The sequence below is a fragment of the Euleptes europaea genome, chromosome 7, assembly GCF_029931775.1.
Source record: "Euleptes europaea isolate rEulEur1 chromosome 7, rEulEur1.hap1, whole genome shotgun sequence".
NCBI lineage: Eukaryota > Metazoa > Chordata > Lepidosauria > Squamata > Sphaerodactylidae > Euleptes > Euleptes europaea.
In genome coordinates, this window is record NC_079318.1 from 65,826,578 (window position 1) to 65,844,562 (window position 17,985).

The 17,985-nt window shown below is 43.1% G+C and overlaps 1 protein-coding gene across 26 annotated transcripts in view; it reads right to left on the reverse strand.

Moving 5' to 3' along the window:
• Positions 1-17,985, reverse strand: part of NRXN1 (neurexin 1) — a 1,090,355-nt gene that overhangs the window by 615,590 nt on the left and 456,780 nt on the right. For all 26 annotated transcript variants that reach the window (XM_056853804.1, XM_056853802.1, XM_056853800.1 and 23 more), the window contains one exon: positions 6,782-7,220. In XM_056853804.1, coding sequence (XP_056709782.1) covers positions 6,782-7,220 — 439 coding nt within the window. The remainder of the gene's footprint in view (positions 1-6,781; positions 7,221-17,985) is intronic.

Below are 17,985 nucleotides of genomic sequence, written 5' to 3' on the forward strand. Positions count from 1 at the left end.
AATGTTGTAGCCCCAGTCCCCCCCCTTCTCATGGCCCTGTGATTCAGTCTTCATTATGCATGGACCTTGTTTCCCTATCACCACCACACATTCTTTAGACTATGTCTAATCGCATGAAAGGGTAACCTGTCAAATCAAAATAATTGTTGGGCAATTTCTTTCAAAAAATGTGAACAGTTCGAGGATAGATCTATCAATGGTTGTTACCCATTATGTATGAAAGAATGTCACCCTTCCTATTCTTTTTCTCCTCCAGATTTTTTTCTTTAAAAATTGGTAAATTCATCTCAATAGATAGAGTAAATTCTCCAGAAACTATAACTAATCTCCAGACAACAGAGATTAATTCCCCTTGGAGAAATGGCAGTTTCCAAAAGGCAGATTCTATGGCTTCACATTCCTGCTGAGCTCCATGCCCTCTCAAATCCACCTTACCCAGGCACTGCCCCCAAGTTCCCAGGATTCTTCTAAGCTGGAGTTGGCAACCCTATTGATACATGAAGAATCATGATAAAAACAATGCTGAAGTTCAAATAAAGACCATTGCAAATGTAATTTTAAAGTAGAAAAACATTTTTGATAGCAGTGATCTTGTGAAAAAGGTAAAAACAATGATTACCATAAAAATGGCAAATCACTGGTTCCCAAGAGAATGCCCACTGAAATATCAATATCCCATAATTCTTCATAGTCAAGTAATGGAGCCCTGTGGCTCATGCCAGAACCATTCAAGGTCTTCTCTAACACCCATTAGAGGAAACTGGGCTGATGCTCCCTCACCTGCATCTATTAGACTAAGTAGGGCAGAATGTGAAAGAAAATCATGGTGAAAGCACTACACAGTGCCATGCTAAGCTGATTTACATCTTTCAAAGTCCACAGAAGTCAATAGGCATAGAAGGGTGTTAACTCTGCTTAGGATTGCAGTTTGTATCTTATTTTCTTTATTTATGTCATGTACAGTCCACCTTTTCCAATGAGACACAACTTGAGACAATTTAAAACAACACAAATGGGGCATTCAATGAACAATGAAATTACGGTTCAGACTGCAGAAATCTGAAAACAGAGCTGAAACCTAGATGAACAATGCATTAGCATTAACACGACGTGTACATAGTACGACAGCAACAGACAGTACATACTAGAAACAGTAGTATAGACCACAGTCCCTATCCCGTTACCAAAGCATCTTTCTGAAACATTTCATTACAGAATAGTCCTTTTACTTTTTGGGAAAAAACTCTCCTGAACAATTCAGTTCTGCATAGTTTGTGGAAAGCCAGGAGGGTGGGAACCTTCCTGACCTCATCAAGTAGACCATTCCACAACCCTATCACTGGATCAACTAAGAATTAATATTATTAATTATCATTCCCAAATGTGCATTTCATTCCATCCCTATTCTGTCCCATAGTAATGGGCAGCTGGGTGTGGCTAAAGCTGGATTCTGGAAGAAATCTCTCTATGTAGTACTGACAGGTAATGAAACCAACAGAGCAGCAAGACAGTGAATGAGTGTACATGCCTGAAAATGGGTAGGAGCTGCACCCCCCATTTTAGTGAAAGCAGTAGCAAGGCTTCTTCAGCTGTCAGGTAGCCAAATGTGGCTGGCTCCCTAATGCTGTGATGCCATCTTCCCTGATGCAGGACATCTCTTGGCCATAGAGCAAAATTATCAATGAGTCACAAAGAGGGAGATAATTGGTGTGTGTGTATAGAGGAATCAGCATGCTAATATAGACATGCCACAGCTGTTACTTATCTATGAATACCATGCTGTGGTAGAATTGTTGACCATAGATATCTAATGGTAAAAAGGTGCAAGACTCAGAAAACACTGCCGAAAACAGATTAGTTATTTCTGAACAAAATGAAAGTCTCCATTTTGTATGACACAGAAACAAAACTTGCAAAAAGTTCTGGTGGATATGCGGTGGAAGGTTCCATCAAGTTGTAGCTGACTTACAGCGGCCCCTTAGGGTTTTCCCAGCAAGAGACAAATAGAGGTGATTTGCCATTGTCTACCTCTGCAGAGCAATCCTGGATTTTCTTTGGGGGGGGGGTCTCTCTCTGCTTCATTTCTGGGAAATGATGATATTGGGCTAACCTGGGCCATCCAGGTCAAGTCAGGGCTAATCTGGTGGAAATGCTTCTTTTAAAAAGAAATAATTAAACTTTTTAATGTATTGTGCCAAACAATGAAATTGATTTTTAAAAACCACTATCCAAATTAGCCTTTTTCTCTGCTGTAGTCATCTTTTGAGTATTCAGTTATTCTGGGAGTTCAGACAACATCACATTTATACAAGCTTTATTCACTAGTGTTAATATTAATGACAACTCTTATTTAATTTAAGTTCCATTTACTATGCATACCTACAAGTCATGGGCAGACCAACCTACCCAATGGTGCATATCAGTAATAACTCAAGGGAACCAGGGGGTGTTATTGAACATCCTCCAGACATTCAGCAACATAAGCCAGGCCCTCAACAGGGTCTAGTTCAGATAGGACCCTCCCCACCCTTGGGAGCCTTCCTTGCTGTCCCCTTCCCATTTCACATCTGGCCAGGGAGATGGCCTACTATAATTGGGCCTTCAAAAGGTCCTAAATGCTACTTCATGCAAACCTGACAGCATCACATGAGAACATGAAGCTGCCTTATATCGAATCAGACCATTGGTCCATCAGTATTGTAGGCTCAGATTGGTGACAGGTCTCCAGGTCTCAGGTGGAGGTCTTTCACATGACCTATTACCTCATTGTTTGAACTGGAGATACCAGGGAACCTGGAACTTTCTGCATGCCAAATAGATGCTTTACCACTAAACTATAGCCCTTCATCAGGCAGGCTGTCTGAGACAAATGAAAAAAGTAGTTCTAATGATTCCCAGAGTCCTTGGATGCTGCTTCAAGCATGCAGACAGAGGAGTAGACAAGCAACAAGAAGGGATAGACCTATGTAGCCTCTGCTGAAGCAGCCCCTTAGCAGCTTTTAATTACTTTGGATGAAAGTATTGCAGAACTGCCCATTTTGTATAATATTGCACTCATATTATGAATTCCAAGAGTACCATGATATCATAAATTACAATCTTATTATGTAGTGCAATAATTATATATCACTACATTCTGTTTTGCTTTCAGCAGAAACTTGGCTTGGAATCCTGCTGTCATTGTCAAGAGAAATATTGTAACATAGACTAACACATTCTACCAAGTAATGGAGTTTGGATTAATTGCCAACGGCAAATCAATTTCAGCTGAGGCTGGAACTAGACATTACATCAGACGCACGGCTGCTGCTGAAAACAGCAGCAGTGCATCTCCTCTGTCTATCGCCCTTTAATGTCTAGTAACACAAAATATGTGACAAGACATCACTGTGCTCCAGGTTCCCCTGCTCCTGCTCTACTTCACTGGCTGATTCTTGCAAGGGAAGAGAAACTGGGAGAACTATGACACCAAGTCATATGTTCTGAATTATTAGATATTGCTGGGGAAGGAGAAATAATAAGACCCAAGGCTGCTCTTTTAACCAGGAGTCCGGTGTCTTTTGGGATATCTACAGCTGCCTGGAAATACATAGAGAGAAGAAATACAGAGTAATCCAAAACAGAAGAATACAATTCTATTCCCACTGACTTCAATAGTCTTAGAAGGGTGTAACTCTGTTTACGAATACACTGTTAGTATCCTATATCATACATCACACTTCTCCCCAATCAGTAAAACATTCCTATAATGGTTCCCATGCCTTGTACCAGTGAAAATGCATTGTGGGAATAATGCAGACATGGAAACTAAGTATCAGTAATCCAGGAGAATGGAAATATTCTGAAACTATACTTTTCTCTCCAACCACATCAGTGTCCATATCCTTTCCTTGTATTGTTACAACACACTTTAATAGGAATATAATTTCAACAACCATAATGGGATGGTTCTCTGATACAGTGGTCCTCCAGTTTAGCAACCTTAAGGTCCCCATTTATTTTATTTTATTTTTTTGCTTACCCTCAAGATTTCCCCTCTTGCCTCTGGAGAGAATCACACCAGCTATACTTTAAAAGCAAGTTTAAGTCAAATGTCTATATTGTCTATTAGGGTTGCCAGCTCCAGGTTGGGAAATACCTGGAGATTTTTGGGATGGATCCTAAGGAGGGCAAGGTTTGGAGAGGGGAGGGACTTCAATGCCATAGAGTCCAATTGCCAAAGCAGCCATTTTCTCCAGAGGAACTGATCTCTGTTGTCTGGAGATCAGTTGTAATAGCAGGAGATCTCCAGCTACCACCCAGGGGTTGGCAACCCTAATTGTCTATACATGGCCTCCAAGGCCTAGTTTCACTGAGCAGATTGTTAGGGACACAACTTAAAGGGCCATGACATGAGTTCTAATCAATCTCTGGCCCAAACTAGACATTATGTTTGGCCATGAGAGGGGTTGGGTTCTTGAACCCAACCATAATGTTTGCACAGCCAAATGTGACATCGGGAAACCAAAGCTCCCAAATGTGCTGGTGCCCAATTCAGCTCACAGCACAAGTGGAGAAGGGTCTTTGGATTTACTCCCCATGCCATTTCCCTGGACCAAAATTGTCTCAGGTTGGTCCTATTGCCCTGCTGCAGAGCTCCATGTGCACTGAATACTGCATGTGCAGCTCTTTAGCAGGGCAACCCACCCAAGACTATTTCAGCTCAAGAAAACTGTGTGGGGAGGAAGGCTGAAACCCCTTCTCTTCCCACACCATGGGCCTGAACCAAACTGCATGCTGGTGAGCTTAAGACCTTTGGTTCCCTAATATCATGATTGGCTGTTTAAGCATCAGAGTCAGATCGAGGGAACCCAATCTGACTCATGGGCAAATGTAATGTCCAGATTGAGCTTTCTCCCTCGATTGGAACAGACTTTGCCCTGGAGATAGCAATAAACTACCTTATTAGTTAATAACTTCTAGCTGTTCACCATATTTTGCCTACCATGAAACTCAACACAGATTTGGAGGTACCTCTTCAGGTAAACCTTTCCAAGGAATAAACAAAATTTCCCAGTAGGGTACTTCTCAATACTAAAGAAGTACTTATGAAACTGCTAGTCAAAGTTTATTGAGCTTCCCGTCCCTTCCCTGGAGTCTGTCAAATACAGGAACCACTTTTCCAGAACAACATAAGAAATACTTTTTCCTGACTCTTCTCAAACATAGGTGTTATATTTCTGTGAATCTCCCTGGGCAGTAAACAGGTACACATGTATTTGACTTATTTTTAAACCTCACATCCCACCTATGATTCAAACACAACTCATAGTTGTCTGGGGGACATTGAGCACTAGATTGTGTCATATAAAATTTAAATTTATGCTAGATATAGGGATAAACTGAAATAGGGGCCCCTTTTGTGAAACGGTTCTTCCCCTGTGAAATGGGAGCTCCCAGTTTGGTGATCTACATACAAGGGCAAAAATGTTTGCTCCTTTTAAAGTGGTAACCAAACTGGGAAGAATAATTTCACAGCAAACTGATTATTACCATCACCCTACTGTTGTTCTTTCAGGAAAACTAACAAATAAACTTTGTACACCCTGAAGGTCAGTTGCTGTGGGGGGAGCGGGGGGAGACGACTCTGCATATGATTTAGCTCACTCCTAGTTAGATAAAGTAAGTCAAATGAATTTAAAAAGATACCATGCATGCATTCATTTTTATTGCAACTGACTTAGAATTACTGGTTATTGATCAATGAAATATCTGGAAGGAAATTATCTCATAGCTGACTATTGAACTTATGTGTAGGGTTGCTGCTGAATTCTGCCCCCAAAGGGAAATGCAATCAAGTTTTCGGAGTCCTATTGAATGATCAATTTGCTTGAATTTTATGAAAAATTTACAGGCCCAAATAAAACATCAGTATGAATTTCAAGGGATGGAAAAAAAATCTGATTTTTTTTTTTAAAGCTCTATGCCATGCCCACTTATTTATTCCTTTGAAAGTATCTGGGGATTCGTTCTCTTTGCCCAGTACAGTAGCTTTTATAGCTATCCAAAATGTCCCACTCCTGCTACTTTTTAGAATGATGCTGAAAGGCTTAATGAACTCAGTTGCACTAGGGTTGCCATATGCCTGCAGGGGGCAAGAAATCTTCTTCCCCTAGCAGCTGTTGCCTGCTGGCTCTCCAACAGCCAGTGCAAGAATATTTTGTTGTTGTTGTTAATAGCTGTCAGTGACAGCATGATGCCACTTTTCTGGGAAAAGCCTGGAAGTTACATCAGTCTTCTCTAGCAATTGCTTGAAACCTGTGGTATAACCATAGTTTTCAGCAATTCCTAGAGTGGTATGACTTCATTTATGGGGAGGACCTGGAAGTAATGTCACGCCATCACCAATGGTGCCTCTCCCATGTCCCTGCCTCTCTGGACTCTTGCTGGTTGCTGTTCATTGTGCATATGTTTTACAGTGCCATCTTAAGCAGGTATACTTTTCTAAGTCCATTGAAGACAAGGGACTTATAAAAGTGGAACTCTGCTTAGAATGGCACTGCACCTCTCCCAAATGCTTTAAAAATATATATCTGCAAAGTGGGTAATGCTTGATTATCTGGGGTTTGTCCTATTTTGTATACTTTACAAATTGTTTGTTTTAGATATTAATATTCTACATTAATCATTTGCAATCTCAGAAGATTCATCTTTTCAGTGCAAGGGACTTTACTCGGTTCTCTTGGGTTTTACAGAAAGCACAAACAAGAATAGAGTGATTATTTTTCCTCCCAAAACTTACCAGATCGTCCATCCCTTTGAAAGTCAACATGGTACCATTCTCCATCATTCACCTTCTTTTGCAAAGCTTTTATTTTAATTGTACCAGATCCCATGTCCAACAGCAGGTAGAGGTGGCCATCAAGCATCTCAATAGCAAAGAAGTCAACCTTGACCATTTGCGGATGTTTGGCATCTTTCTGATGTCGTGGCTTGCCGTGGCTGAAAAGGATCAACCCATTTGGCTCAGTAGTGCGGAAGTCAAATGATATTGATCCAGTTTTCTTGGCATTCCACTTTGGCAAAGAGATAAAAGACTCCGGTGTTTCAAAAGTGATTGGATCCAAGGTCGCTACATCCTCACACTTAAATGCTACAATTCCATGAATCTTCATTTTAGGATCTCCTTGCTTGGCAAGCCGAGATAGTTCCAGCCTCACATCATTATTTTTATATACAACCTGTAGAGAAAGCACAGTGATTACCAGAATGCACTTAACAATGCAAACAAAATTGAATGTAGTTAAGTATACTAGTATGATAAACTTTCATGTATCAGAATCAGGGAACAGAAGGTGGCATGGAATAGCCCGATCTTGTCAGATCTTGGAAGCCAAGCAGGGTCGGTACTTGGAAGGCAGACAATGGCAAACCACCTCTGCTTGTCATTTGCCTTGAAAGCCCCTTGCTGGGGTCACAATAAATCAGCTGTGACTTCATGGTACTTTACACACACACAAACACATGCACATCAGAATCAATCTTCAACAGCTGGGAAAGTGAAGCTGCAAGTGATATTTTTCCATCTTCACCAACCCCGGCAGTTGGCTCCCTACCTGTCCCACCCTGATCTAGCTATGATGATCCATGCAATGGTCACCTCTGGATTAGACTACTGTAACTTGCTCTACGCAGGGCTATCCTTGAGGATGCTCCAGAAATTACAACTGGTCCAGAATGTAGTGATGCAAGTCCTTAGAGGGACCCCTTGGAGAGCACATATACAAGTAGTGCTCCACCAGCTGTAGAGTTGTGCATATCAATATACCCAAACTGAAAATAAACCCGAAATTAGCCATTTCGGCAATATTCGGGTTTCGGTTTAACCGAATGCCAAAACCTGGGAATCTTCCTGAAGCCGAATACGCAATTCTCCTTTGCTCAGATGCACAGCGCTGTGCTTTCTCCCATTTCGCTATCTTTTTTTTTTTACTGGTTTTACTGGTGTTACAGACCCATACTGGAGGCCCTTTTGAAGTCAGGGTCATGTAATCGGAGCCAACGTGGCCTGACCAACCATCACTTTCAGCGGATTAATCTGGATCAAGCATAAGGGTTATTTAAAAGACGGCGCTCACAAAGTCCCGTCTGGAGGGATATACCCTCCAACTAAAAAGAACTGGTTTCAACAACTGCTCACACCATCAGGCTTCAGAAAGGGGACTTTCTCACCCATGCAGATGAGCAATGTCCTTCAGACAGCCCCTGTGGTTGAGACTTCGGCTGGCTCTGATATCACCCCCCCCCCCGAAAACCTACTGCCAAACTGAAGGTCGCCCCTAGTAAAGGCTTTGTTTCCACACACTGTGACTATCTCTTGAAATTAGATTTTTGATGACTATAAAAAAGGACTGTTCACAGGATGTCATTTGCCACCAAAAGAAATGTTTTCCGTGCCTTATTTTTCTTGCTTTTAAGCCCTTTTCCTCAGTTTGGAAGCTAATTTGCATGGACATCATGCTATGCACCCCAGATATGAAGAGAGCCCCCAAACTTTGAGATGCAAGCCTGGCAATCGGCTCTTTTAACCAGTCCTTGGCAACGCTGAACTTCTGAACCTGAAAACCGATGGATAGCTTGGCTAGCAAATGCCTGGAGGATGGGGGTGACCCCTTTGTGGGCCCATAAAATTGGACCCCGTCCCAAACTTCACCAAACTTTGTTGCCCATCTAAGGAGAGTCCCTTGCAGCCACGCTGTAAATTTGGTGACTCTACCTCCAAAAATGCCCCCACAGGAGCTTTGGAAAAAAATCCCTATAGACTACAATGGACCTGAATTTTTCAGTAAACCAGGAAATAAAGCAGAAATATCCCTTTACTGGTATTGGTATTCTGCTTATTCCAGGTTTACCAAAAAAATTGGGCCCAATAAACCCAAACTGTTTAAAGGGTTTATTGGATCTGTTTAAAGGGCCCCCGCCCGGCTTCAGGGAAGCCCCCTGAAGCTGGGCGGGGGGGGGGACAGATCTCCCGAGAGGCTCAGATCTGTTTAAAAGCCCCCCCGCCCGGCTTCAGGGAAGCCCCTTGAAGGTGGGCGGGGGGCTCTTTAAACAGATTTGTGCCTCCCGGCCGGGAGGCACACATCTATTTAAAGGGCCTCCCCACGCGCCTTCAGGGAAGCCCCTTGAAGCCGGGCGGGGGGCTCTTTAAACAGATCTGAGCTTCCCGGCTGGGAGGCTCACATCTGTTTAAAGGGCCCCCCGCCCGGCTTCAGGGACCCCGAATCTGCTGAATTTATTTGCTGAACCCCCGAAGTCGGCGAATTCGTGTCCTCCGTTTCCCGCCTTTTTTGAGTTTTTGTTCGTCCCAATCCGAAAAACAGACGAATCGGGGGAAATGCGAATCGGGGGAAATGCGGCTGTTTTTCGATTCGGGACGAACCGAATCGACAGCCCTAGTTTTAATGATGTGTGGTTTTAGGGAAGTTTATTTTAATGGTTTTAAATGTGATTTTATCATGTATGTTTTAAATTGTTAGCTGCCTTGGTGGCCCTTGTAATTCCTTAGACTTAAGCAAATGAAAACCATACCAGAAGAAGAGTTGATTTTTATATGCCGACTTTCTCTACCACTTAAGGAAGAATCAAACCAGCTAACACTCACCTTCCCTTCCCCTCCCCACAGCAGAGATCACGTGAGGTAGGTGGGGCTGAAAGAGTGTGACTAGCCCAAGGTCACCCAGCTGGCTTCATGTGTAGGAGTGGGGAAACCAACCCAGTTCACCAGATTAGCATCTGCCAGTCATTTGGAGGAGTGGGGAATCAAACCCTGTTCTCCAGATTAGAGTTCACTGCTCCAATCCACTTTTCCAAACCACCGCTCTTAACCACTACACCACTCTGGCTCACTACACCCCACCGGTGCCTCAGATGAGGCCTAAATAATCCCAAAGAACCAGGCCTATATATTAAATACTCACTGTCCCTGTCAACATGAAGCATCTAAACAAGGCACTCCTTCTCGGCCTCCCAATATTCCTGTTCATCCCAAAAGCAACCAACTAGTCCCACAGTGACTATGTAGAAAGTGGGTGGACAGCTGAGATGGATGCCTGCTGAAGGGAGGTACTGAAGGCTTGTAAATGCCCCTCTGGCAACCGGCGGGAGTTTGCTGGGGCTGTGACCCAGAAGCTGTGCAGATACTCTAGCAATCCCCTCTGAAAACTCTATCATTTCCATAGAGTTTTTTTTTGGGGGGGACGCTAGAGAGTCCACATTACTTCTGGGTAAACTTGGAAGTGACGAGGACACTCTAGCAATCTCCTCCATAAACGCTGTGGAAACCATATGATTTACCCGGAAGTGATGGTTACTCCGCTCCTTCAGCTGGCCCTCTTCTGCCCCCTGACCAGCTGAGGGTCGGCAAACAGCCTGGTTGATTGGCAAGCAATTGCCCGCCAATGCTGGGCAATTGGCAATTGGCAAGCCTTTAAATGAAGCCCTGCTCTTCTGCTGATTGGTTAGAATACACGAGGCTCCACATGAGTCATGTAGGATAGATATTTTATGTTGCCAGATTAATAGGTTTCTCTTGCAGAGAAATCCCTTAGCAAAAAGAGAAATGCTGGTACTTCTTCCATGTCACCTGATTCTTTTAAATGCATTCCTATAGGGTGGAATGCAGCTGAAGTCATGGAAAAAAGATATAGAAGGGCATAGATTAGATATAGGACTGGATGTCTCCACCTGTCCATTCTACCACTTAACAAACCTTTATCAAGATCATTATAAAGGTGGCTTAATTCTTCACTAGTTTGTGTCACAGGTGCATAATTATATTAAAATGGGCTTCAAAATACCATTTTTACTTATCCCATATAATCTGGGGAAAGTAGAGTTATCATTTTCAAATTAGCATATGTGCCGAAACTGCTTGCTTAAAAGATTCCTGCTTACAGCCATTTTGCTGATTTTACTAAGTATTACATTTCTTGCTCCTCTAAACCATTTATTTATTTCCTCAAGCCTTGAACTTGCCCAGATCAAACATATCAAGGTCAGACTCGATTGCTAACTTGATTTTGGCTTGTTGTCCTTGAAAAGGGAACTAACAGCAACCTTGTCAGGTATGAAACTACGCCACTGGGAAGCCAGCAGAACTCAGGGAACAATGGCAGACAGGTAGAAGCCAAGGGACATTACCTGGATGTAGATCACTCTACTTAATGCTTTCCAGCAATAAAGACTACATGATTATTCTGATAAAACTGAAATGTAGTATTGGATTTAATCAGATTTAATCAGCCTGCTTTATAAGTGTTCCTGCTCTAGTATAAATCTCCATTTTCCTCCAGCATTCTGCAAGAAGAAGAAGAAGAAAATACTAGTCCTACCCAGGTTGCTCTGACAGTCCACCGAAACATCCAAAAACAAAAGTAATGTGATACCTTTTATTAAGAACACCCCCAGCCATCACAAAATAGTGTTCAAGGATTCATATTCTCCAGAATGCTTCATTGAGCTGGACATTAGAAGAACAAACCAAAATAACAAGGGGTAGGTAAGAGGAGATGTTACAAGCCATGACATTAATGCCTCTCATCTGTTCCTTGTGTAGGACTTGTTGCTGGTTACCTTAGATTAGGTGGAGCTGGGCTGCTTTTGTGTTGCCCTTGAGCCTTCTGGGAAGACAAAGGACACACGGCAGTTTCTGTCAGAGAAGAAGTCAGCAGCTTCTTCCCAGAGGCTAAGATGCAACATGAAACCAGCGCTACCTTGCTCCAGTTAACTAAGTGTGCAACAGATCCTGAACAACATGCAGACCAGAGGCCTTAACAGGACCCGAAAACATGTCTGCCCCTCTGTTAACATCCAGCCTGATATTTATGCCAGGATGCTTTTGGAATGCTGGAAAAGACCAGAATGCATAACTGGCCTCAGAACTCAAGTTCCTGAGAATGTTAGTGTTTTTAAATATAAACATATAAATATATGTTCCTAGTCCTTATTGTCCAGGGCAGCATCAACGATTAGTATATTGGGCAAAGCATTTCCACATTCTAGCAGAGGGTTCCAGCTGGGCAGAGATGCATATGCTATCAATTTCCATCAGGAACGGGAGATTGCTCCAGAGTAGCAGAGCTGGAAGGCAGTGGAGCATGATTCTTTTTTTTTTTTTTTTTTTTGCTCCTTTAGGCTCCATTGATTTAAAGGAACATGAATGCTTTCAGCTCCACTTCCTCCTACAAAAGGCTGTGAGAATATATTGATGCACCCACTTGCAAGGTGGAAGGATGCCCTGAAGGGGATCTGGCTCAAGAGTTCTCAAAACATAGAATTGGCTCTCTCTTTATGGTCTCTGAGCAATGACCGCTACAATAGCAGAAACGATGGGAATGGATAAATAACATTTCAAGTAGTTAGGGTAGAGTTCTGAAGCCTTTGTCGATGCTTATGATTAGCTAACCCTGACCTGGATGTCCCAGGCTAGCCTGATCTCGTCAGATCTCAGAAGCTAAGCAGGGTCAGCCCTGGTTAATATTTGGATGGGAGACCACCAAGGAATACCAGGTTGCTGTGCAGAGGAAGGCACTGGCAAACCACCTCTATTAGTCTCTTGCCATGAAAACCCCAAAAGGGATCGCCATAAGTCGGCTGCGGCTTGATGGCACTTTACACACACACACACATGATTAGCTAACACAACTAAATTATGGTACTCTAGAATTAGTAATTCAAATTGCCCCAGTTTGAATATTCACAGCAGTTATCACATTTAGCTTCCCCTGGCACAAAATGTAAACTAGGTGTAGAATGGCAATGATTAATTTTGGTACACACATAATGTTGCAGGACCCTAGACTTGTTTCTACATATGTTTACACGTGCAAAAGTAGTATGCAGAGGTGAGAGAAAGACAGAGTACAACCAATACACTTGTGAAATTCTAAGTCCACTTAAAATTCTGAATTTCACAGCTGAGCCAGAGAATGCCGCCTGTGAGTTACTAATTTATAATTTATGTTTCCTAAGTATGCAAACATAGGATTGATTGGACACCAACAAAAACATCAACAGCCAATCTTCTCTCTCTCACACACACACACACTCTCTCTCTCTCTCTCTCGCTCTGCTATCTTTGTTAAAGGGAAGATTTCCCATGTATAAACAAGTAATTTGATTCCAAACAAAAGCTACATAATCTATGAGTTAAAATAGCATGGGCAGTCAACAGAACAAGAAGAACAATGTCAGTATGATTGCAAAGGGCAGAAGAAGACCCAGAAATCAAAAGGGGAGGGTATGCACAATGAGCTCAATCAGGAAGTATAAGAAATCCACTGGAAAGGTTTCATCCAACAGTGATAACATACAGGAATGGAAAGTGATAGGGTAGTGACAGTTATTCCGTGTCTTAGGAGCCACATGGGGCTCTTTGACATGCCACCCATGGCTTTTATGAGTACTGTTTTCCAATTCGACAGTCGGGCTTGTGGCTGGCAGGTGGTTCCCACCTTGAAGCAGCTGCCACTAGAGACGTGGATAAGCTGCAAACCTCCATGAGGTGAACGTGACAAAAATAAAAGTGACTCTTCTGCTTGATAGCAACTGCAATTGCAGCCCTCCATGAGCTCCAGAGTGAGTACCCCTGTGTTAGGATAAATTGAGTCCTATGCTTAAGGTAAAGTATGCTGATAAGTCACAGTTTACTCATGGTAACCCCCATGAAGTTCCACCTCATGAGGTTTTCAAGGCAAGAGATGAGCAAAGGTGGTTTAGCTTCTGAGCTCTGATGAGATTGGGCTAAACTGGGCAATTGCGCCTGCTACCACTATGGTAGGGTAAGTTGAGCCCTATGTTTATGCTTTGGATAAACCTCACTACTTTGGATAAACCTCACTACTGTGTCATGAAGGTATCACTTACAAAGATCTGGCTAGAGGCATAGCATGCTTGTAGCCTCTGGGTGAGTCTCTTGCATTTATGTTAAAATATCACATAGATCTAGGGATGCCAGCCTCCAGGTGGGACCTGGGGATCCCAGAATTACAGCATTCACTGACTTCTAAGACAACAAAGCTGGAAGTTCAGACTTACCCGTCAGCAGCGCTGCTACACTGTCTTTTCTTATTCTATTTTTTAAAAGTGGAAATCTGTGCTAATTTGCTCTCTGTGGAGTGATCTTGTGCTTCCTGCTGAGATAAGTGATGAGCAAATTAACCCAGGAAGAGTTTCTGTGCCACTGTGTTTGGTTCATGTGTTTCCAGGAGGGCTCCCCCCCCCCAAGTGTCAGATGTGCTGATTCAGCTGAAACTACAAGTCAAACAGGGGCTTTTTCAGTTCCCAAGCTGAATATGGCCACTCCAAATAGAAGAACAGGGGCTACTGTCATCAACTGTAGAGAAGCCACTTAAAAGTATAGCCAGAAACCAAGCACCAATTTAGGTATTTTCCTCACTACTGTATCATGTAGGTATCACTTACAAAGATTTGGCTAGAGGTATAGCATGCATGTAGATAGCCTCTGAGTGAGTCTCTTGCATTTATGTTAAAATATCATATAGATCTAGGGATGCCAGCCACCAGGTGGGACCTGGGGATCCCGGAATTACAGCTCATCTCCAGACTATAGAGATCAGCTCCCCTGGAGAAAATGGATGTTTTGGAGGGTGGATTCAATGGCATTGTAGCCCACTTAGGTCCCTATCCCCTCCGGCCTCCATGTCGATATCTCCAGGAGTTTCCAAGCCTGGCTCTGGCCACCCTGCCCCCCCATCCCTCTCTGATGGCCAGTGGGGACCTGGCAACCCTACAGAGATCAGGACTATGAACGACCTCCATCTAGGTGGTCCATCTAGGCCAGCATTTTGTTTCACAACCAGGCCAAACAGTTGCCCTGTAAGGCCAACAACAGGACACAGGGACGAAGCGTTTCCCCTGATGCTCCTTCCCAGCACTGGCATTCAGAGGTTTACTGCCTCTGAATGTGGAATTTCCCTTTAGTCTCTAGGATAAGTAGCCATTGATGGATAGGGTTGCCAGCTCAGGGTTGGGAAATACCTGGAGGTTTTTGGGATGGAGTCTGAGGGGGGCAGGGTTTGGAGAGGGGACTTCAATACCATAGAGTCCAATTGCCAAAGCAGCCATTTTCTCCAGTTGAACTGATCTCTATTGGATAGAGATCAGTTGTATTAGCAGGAGATCTCCAGCTAGTGCCTGGAGGTTGGCAACCTTACTGATGGACCTATCATCCATGATTCTATCTAAACCCTCCTCCCTTAAAGGATGTTTGTGTGTGTGTAAGAGACGCAGAGGTCATTTATGCATGGGTACTTTTACTCATGTTCACCCCGCCCCCTGTCTGTCTCGGTTGTTCCTTGGAGTTATGCATGAGTTTTCTGTCCGTCGCTGCCAGCCCTCACAAATCCCAGGACTTTCCGTTCCTCTATTAACCTGACTCTTCCTTCTCCCCTGAACTCAGTCCAGGTGAAATCCCCATGCATAAGGCAAAGTGCAGGACACGGAAACTTGGTTTCTCTCACAGCAAGCAGTACAGCCAATTACAAAGCAGCATGTCAAGGGGCAGGGATTCAAATGCTTCCTGCTTCCTCAGAGTTCTTTCTGAGCAGAAGAAAGGCTTTTAAAAACAATGCTTGGGTCATCGCCCCCCCCCCCCGGTTCCTTTCAGATAGCTCCATTTTTTGAGTTTGTTCTAAAAATGCTTTTTTATGTGTGACAATTGGGTTTCAGGGGGGAGGGGAACTTTTCTCTCACTACAACCAATTACAGAGCAGCATTTCAAGGGGCACAGACTCAAATGCTTTTTGATTCAAGCATGGAGACTGCTGGTGTATAGATTCCCAACAGGAAAGTGTGGTCCAGTGAGCAACGAACCTTAGGTAAAACTCCCATGTATAAACGACCAGAGTGAGGAAAGTCAGGATCATACACACAAAATGTCTCAAGGGTGCTTTGCACATCTACAGTGCCAACAAATCCTGGAGAAAATTATATTTAGAACTTTCTTTGAATTGTGTTGCATGTTGACTTTTTAACATGGTGTTGTAGCATCTTATGAATAGAAACCTAGCTATGTCCTTCATTGCCAGACTCCGCAACTAAAAATCAATAGTTTTACACTAATCCATAAAAGCAACCTCTCTTTTGAACGACAGAAAGAGCAGGCACTTGTCAGAGAGAAATATTTCCTGTTTCATCCCATGTCTCAAACATCTTGCATACAGATAGCGTACAGTAAAATAACTGTGTGTTTTTCACCGGGGGGGGGGGGGGGAGAGATACACATTGAGGAAGCATTTTCCAGATGTGCAAGGAAGGATTCTGTTTCAAACTGTACATGGCCTCTGCCTTTTGAGAAAAGTCTGGTAACTTTTGGATAAGCATAGGGGAAGCTGCAAAAGACAATGGACCCCCACCAGCCCAGCGTTGGGCTACCGTGCCAGTCACACCTCTAGTTTCCTTCCCATGGCAACAATACCTTATTAACATTATCCCTGTTGACAAGTTATAGTGGAAGCACATGCAATCCGTGCGCAGTGTACACTTGATTTTCTGTATATTTGCCTTAAGGCTCATGTTACATTCAACACATGTACACTGAACATGTGATTGAAACCACAGATTAATCTAGATAGTGGTCCCCAGTTTCGTTTGGAAAGTGAACGACACTGCTGTTACGAACAGATGTACACATGTACAGGCAGGAGGTATGTGCGTTCACTGAAACAGTATAATTGTATGTAGAGAAACTCCGGTTTAAATCTGTTAATTTATATGTGCTTAGACAGGAGTAACTCTACACAGATTTATTTATTTATTTTCATACTTCTAGCCCGCCTGCCCCCAGCCAAGGCCGGGCTCAGGGCGTGTTACAACATTAAAATCTTACAATATAACTATAAAACATTTAAAACCATTCTATTAATTATAAAACGATGGCCGCCATATATATAAAGTGCCCACTGTCGCAGATGATGCCAACCATAAATTAATAATTAAAACCAGGTTGGGTACCCGCCCCCCAATAAGTTAATTGTAGACTGGGGTGGGAAGAGGAGTAGGGAGGCCAGTACTGATCTCACTTGATCTCACCTGCGGTTGTCCTCAACCATAGGCCTGGCGGAATAGCTCTGTCTTACAGGCCCTGTGGAACTCTTTCAGGTCCCGCAGGGCCCTGATGTTAGTAGGCAGAGCATTCTACCAGGCTGGAGCCAGGGCCGAAAAGGCCCTGGCCCTGGTCGAGGACAGCACACACTCCTTGGGCCGGGGACCACCAACAGATTATTATCAGCCGAGCATAGTACTCTTTGGGGGGTATGCCAAGAGAGGCACTATAATCTCCAATTGCAATCTACAATGCTTCTTACTTTCATCAAGTTTTTTTTTAAATATATATAAACTCTTGGATGTAATTTGTCTGTGTACACCACAAGGCTCTAAAATGATGCAACCAATTTATATTAGGGTTGCCCAGCCTGGCAATCAGCAGGACATCTAAGGGAGGGGGGCAAGAAGGTGTGTGTGTCAGCAACAGCATGACTATTGCTTTCTAGGGTTGCCAACCTCCAGGTACTAGCTGGAGATCTTCTGCTATTAAAACTGATCTCCAGCTGATAGAGATCAGTTCACCTGGAGAAAATGGCCGCTTTGGCAATTGGACTCTATGGCATTGAAGTCCCTCCCCTTCCCAAACCTTGTCCTCCTCAGGCTCCACCCCAAAAATTTCCTGTCGGTGGTGAAAAGGGACCTGGCAACCTTATTTCTTACAGAAATTGGAAGTGACATCATACTTCTCCAGAATCATTGGAAATTCTATGGTAAATACTGGAAATTCTATGGTAAATACTGAAAATATAATTTATTCAAAGCACTATGTAAAGGTTAAAAATATTTAAAAACCATGTATGTGTTTACAGATATCAACCCTAGGAAATCCCATTGTGCTATTTTAATGTTTTTAAATATTTTTAACCTTTACATAGCGCT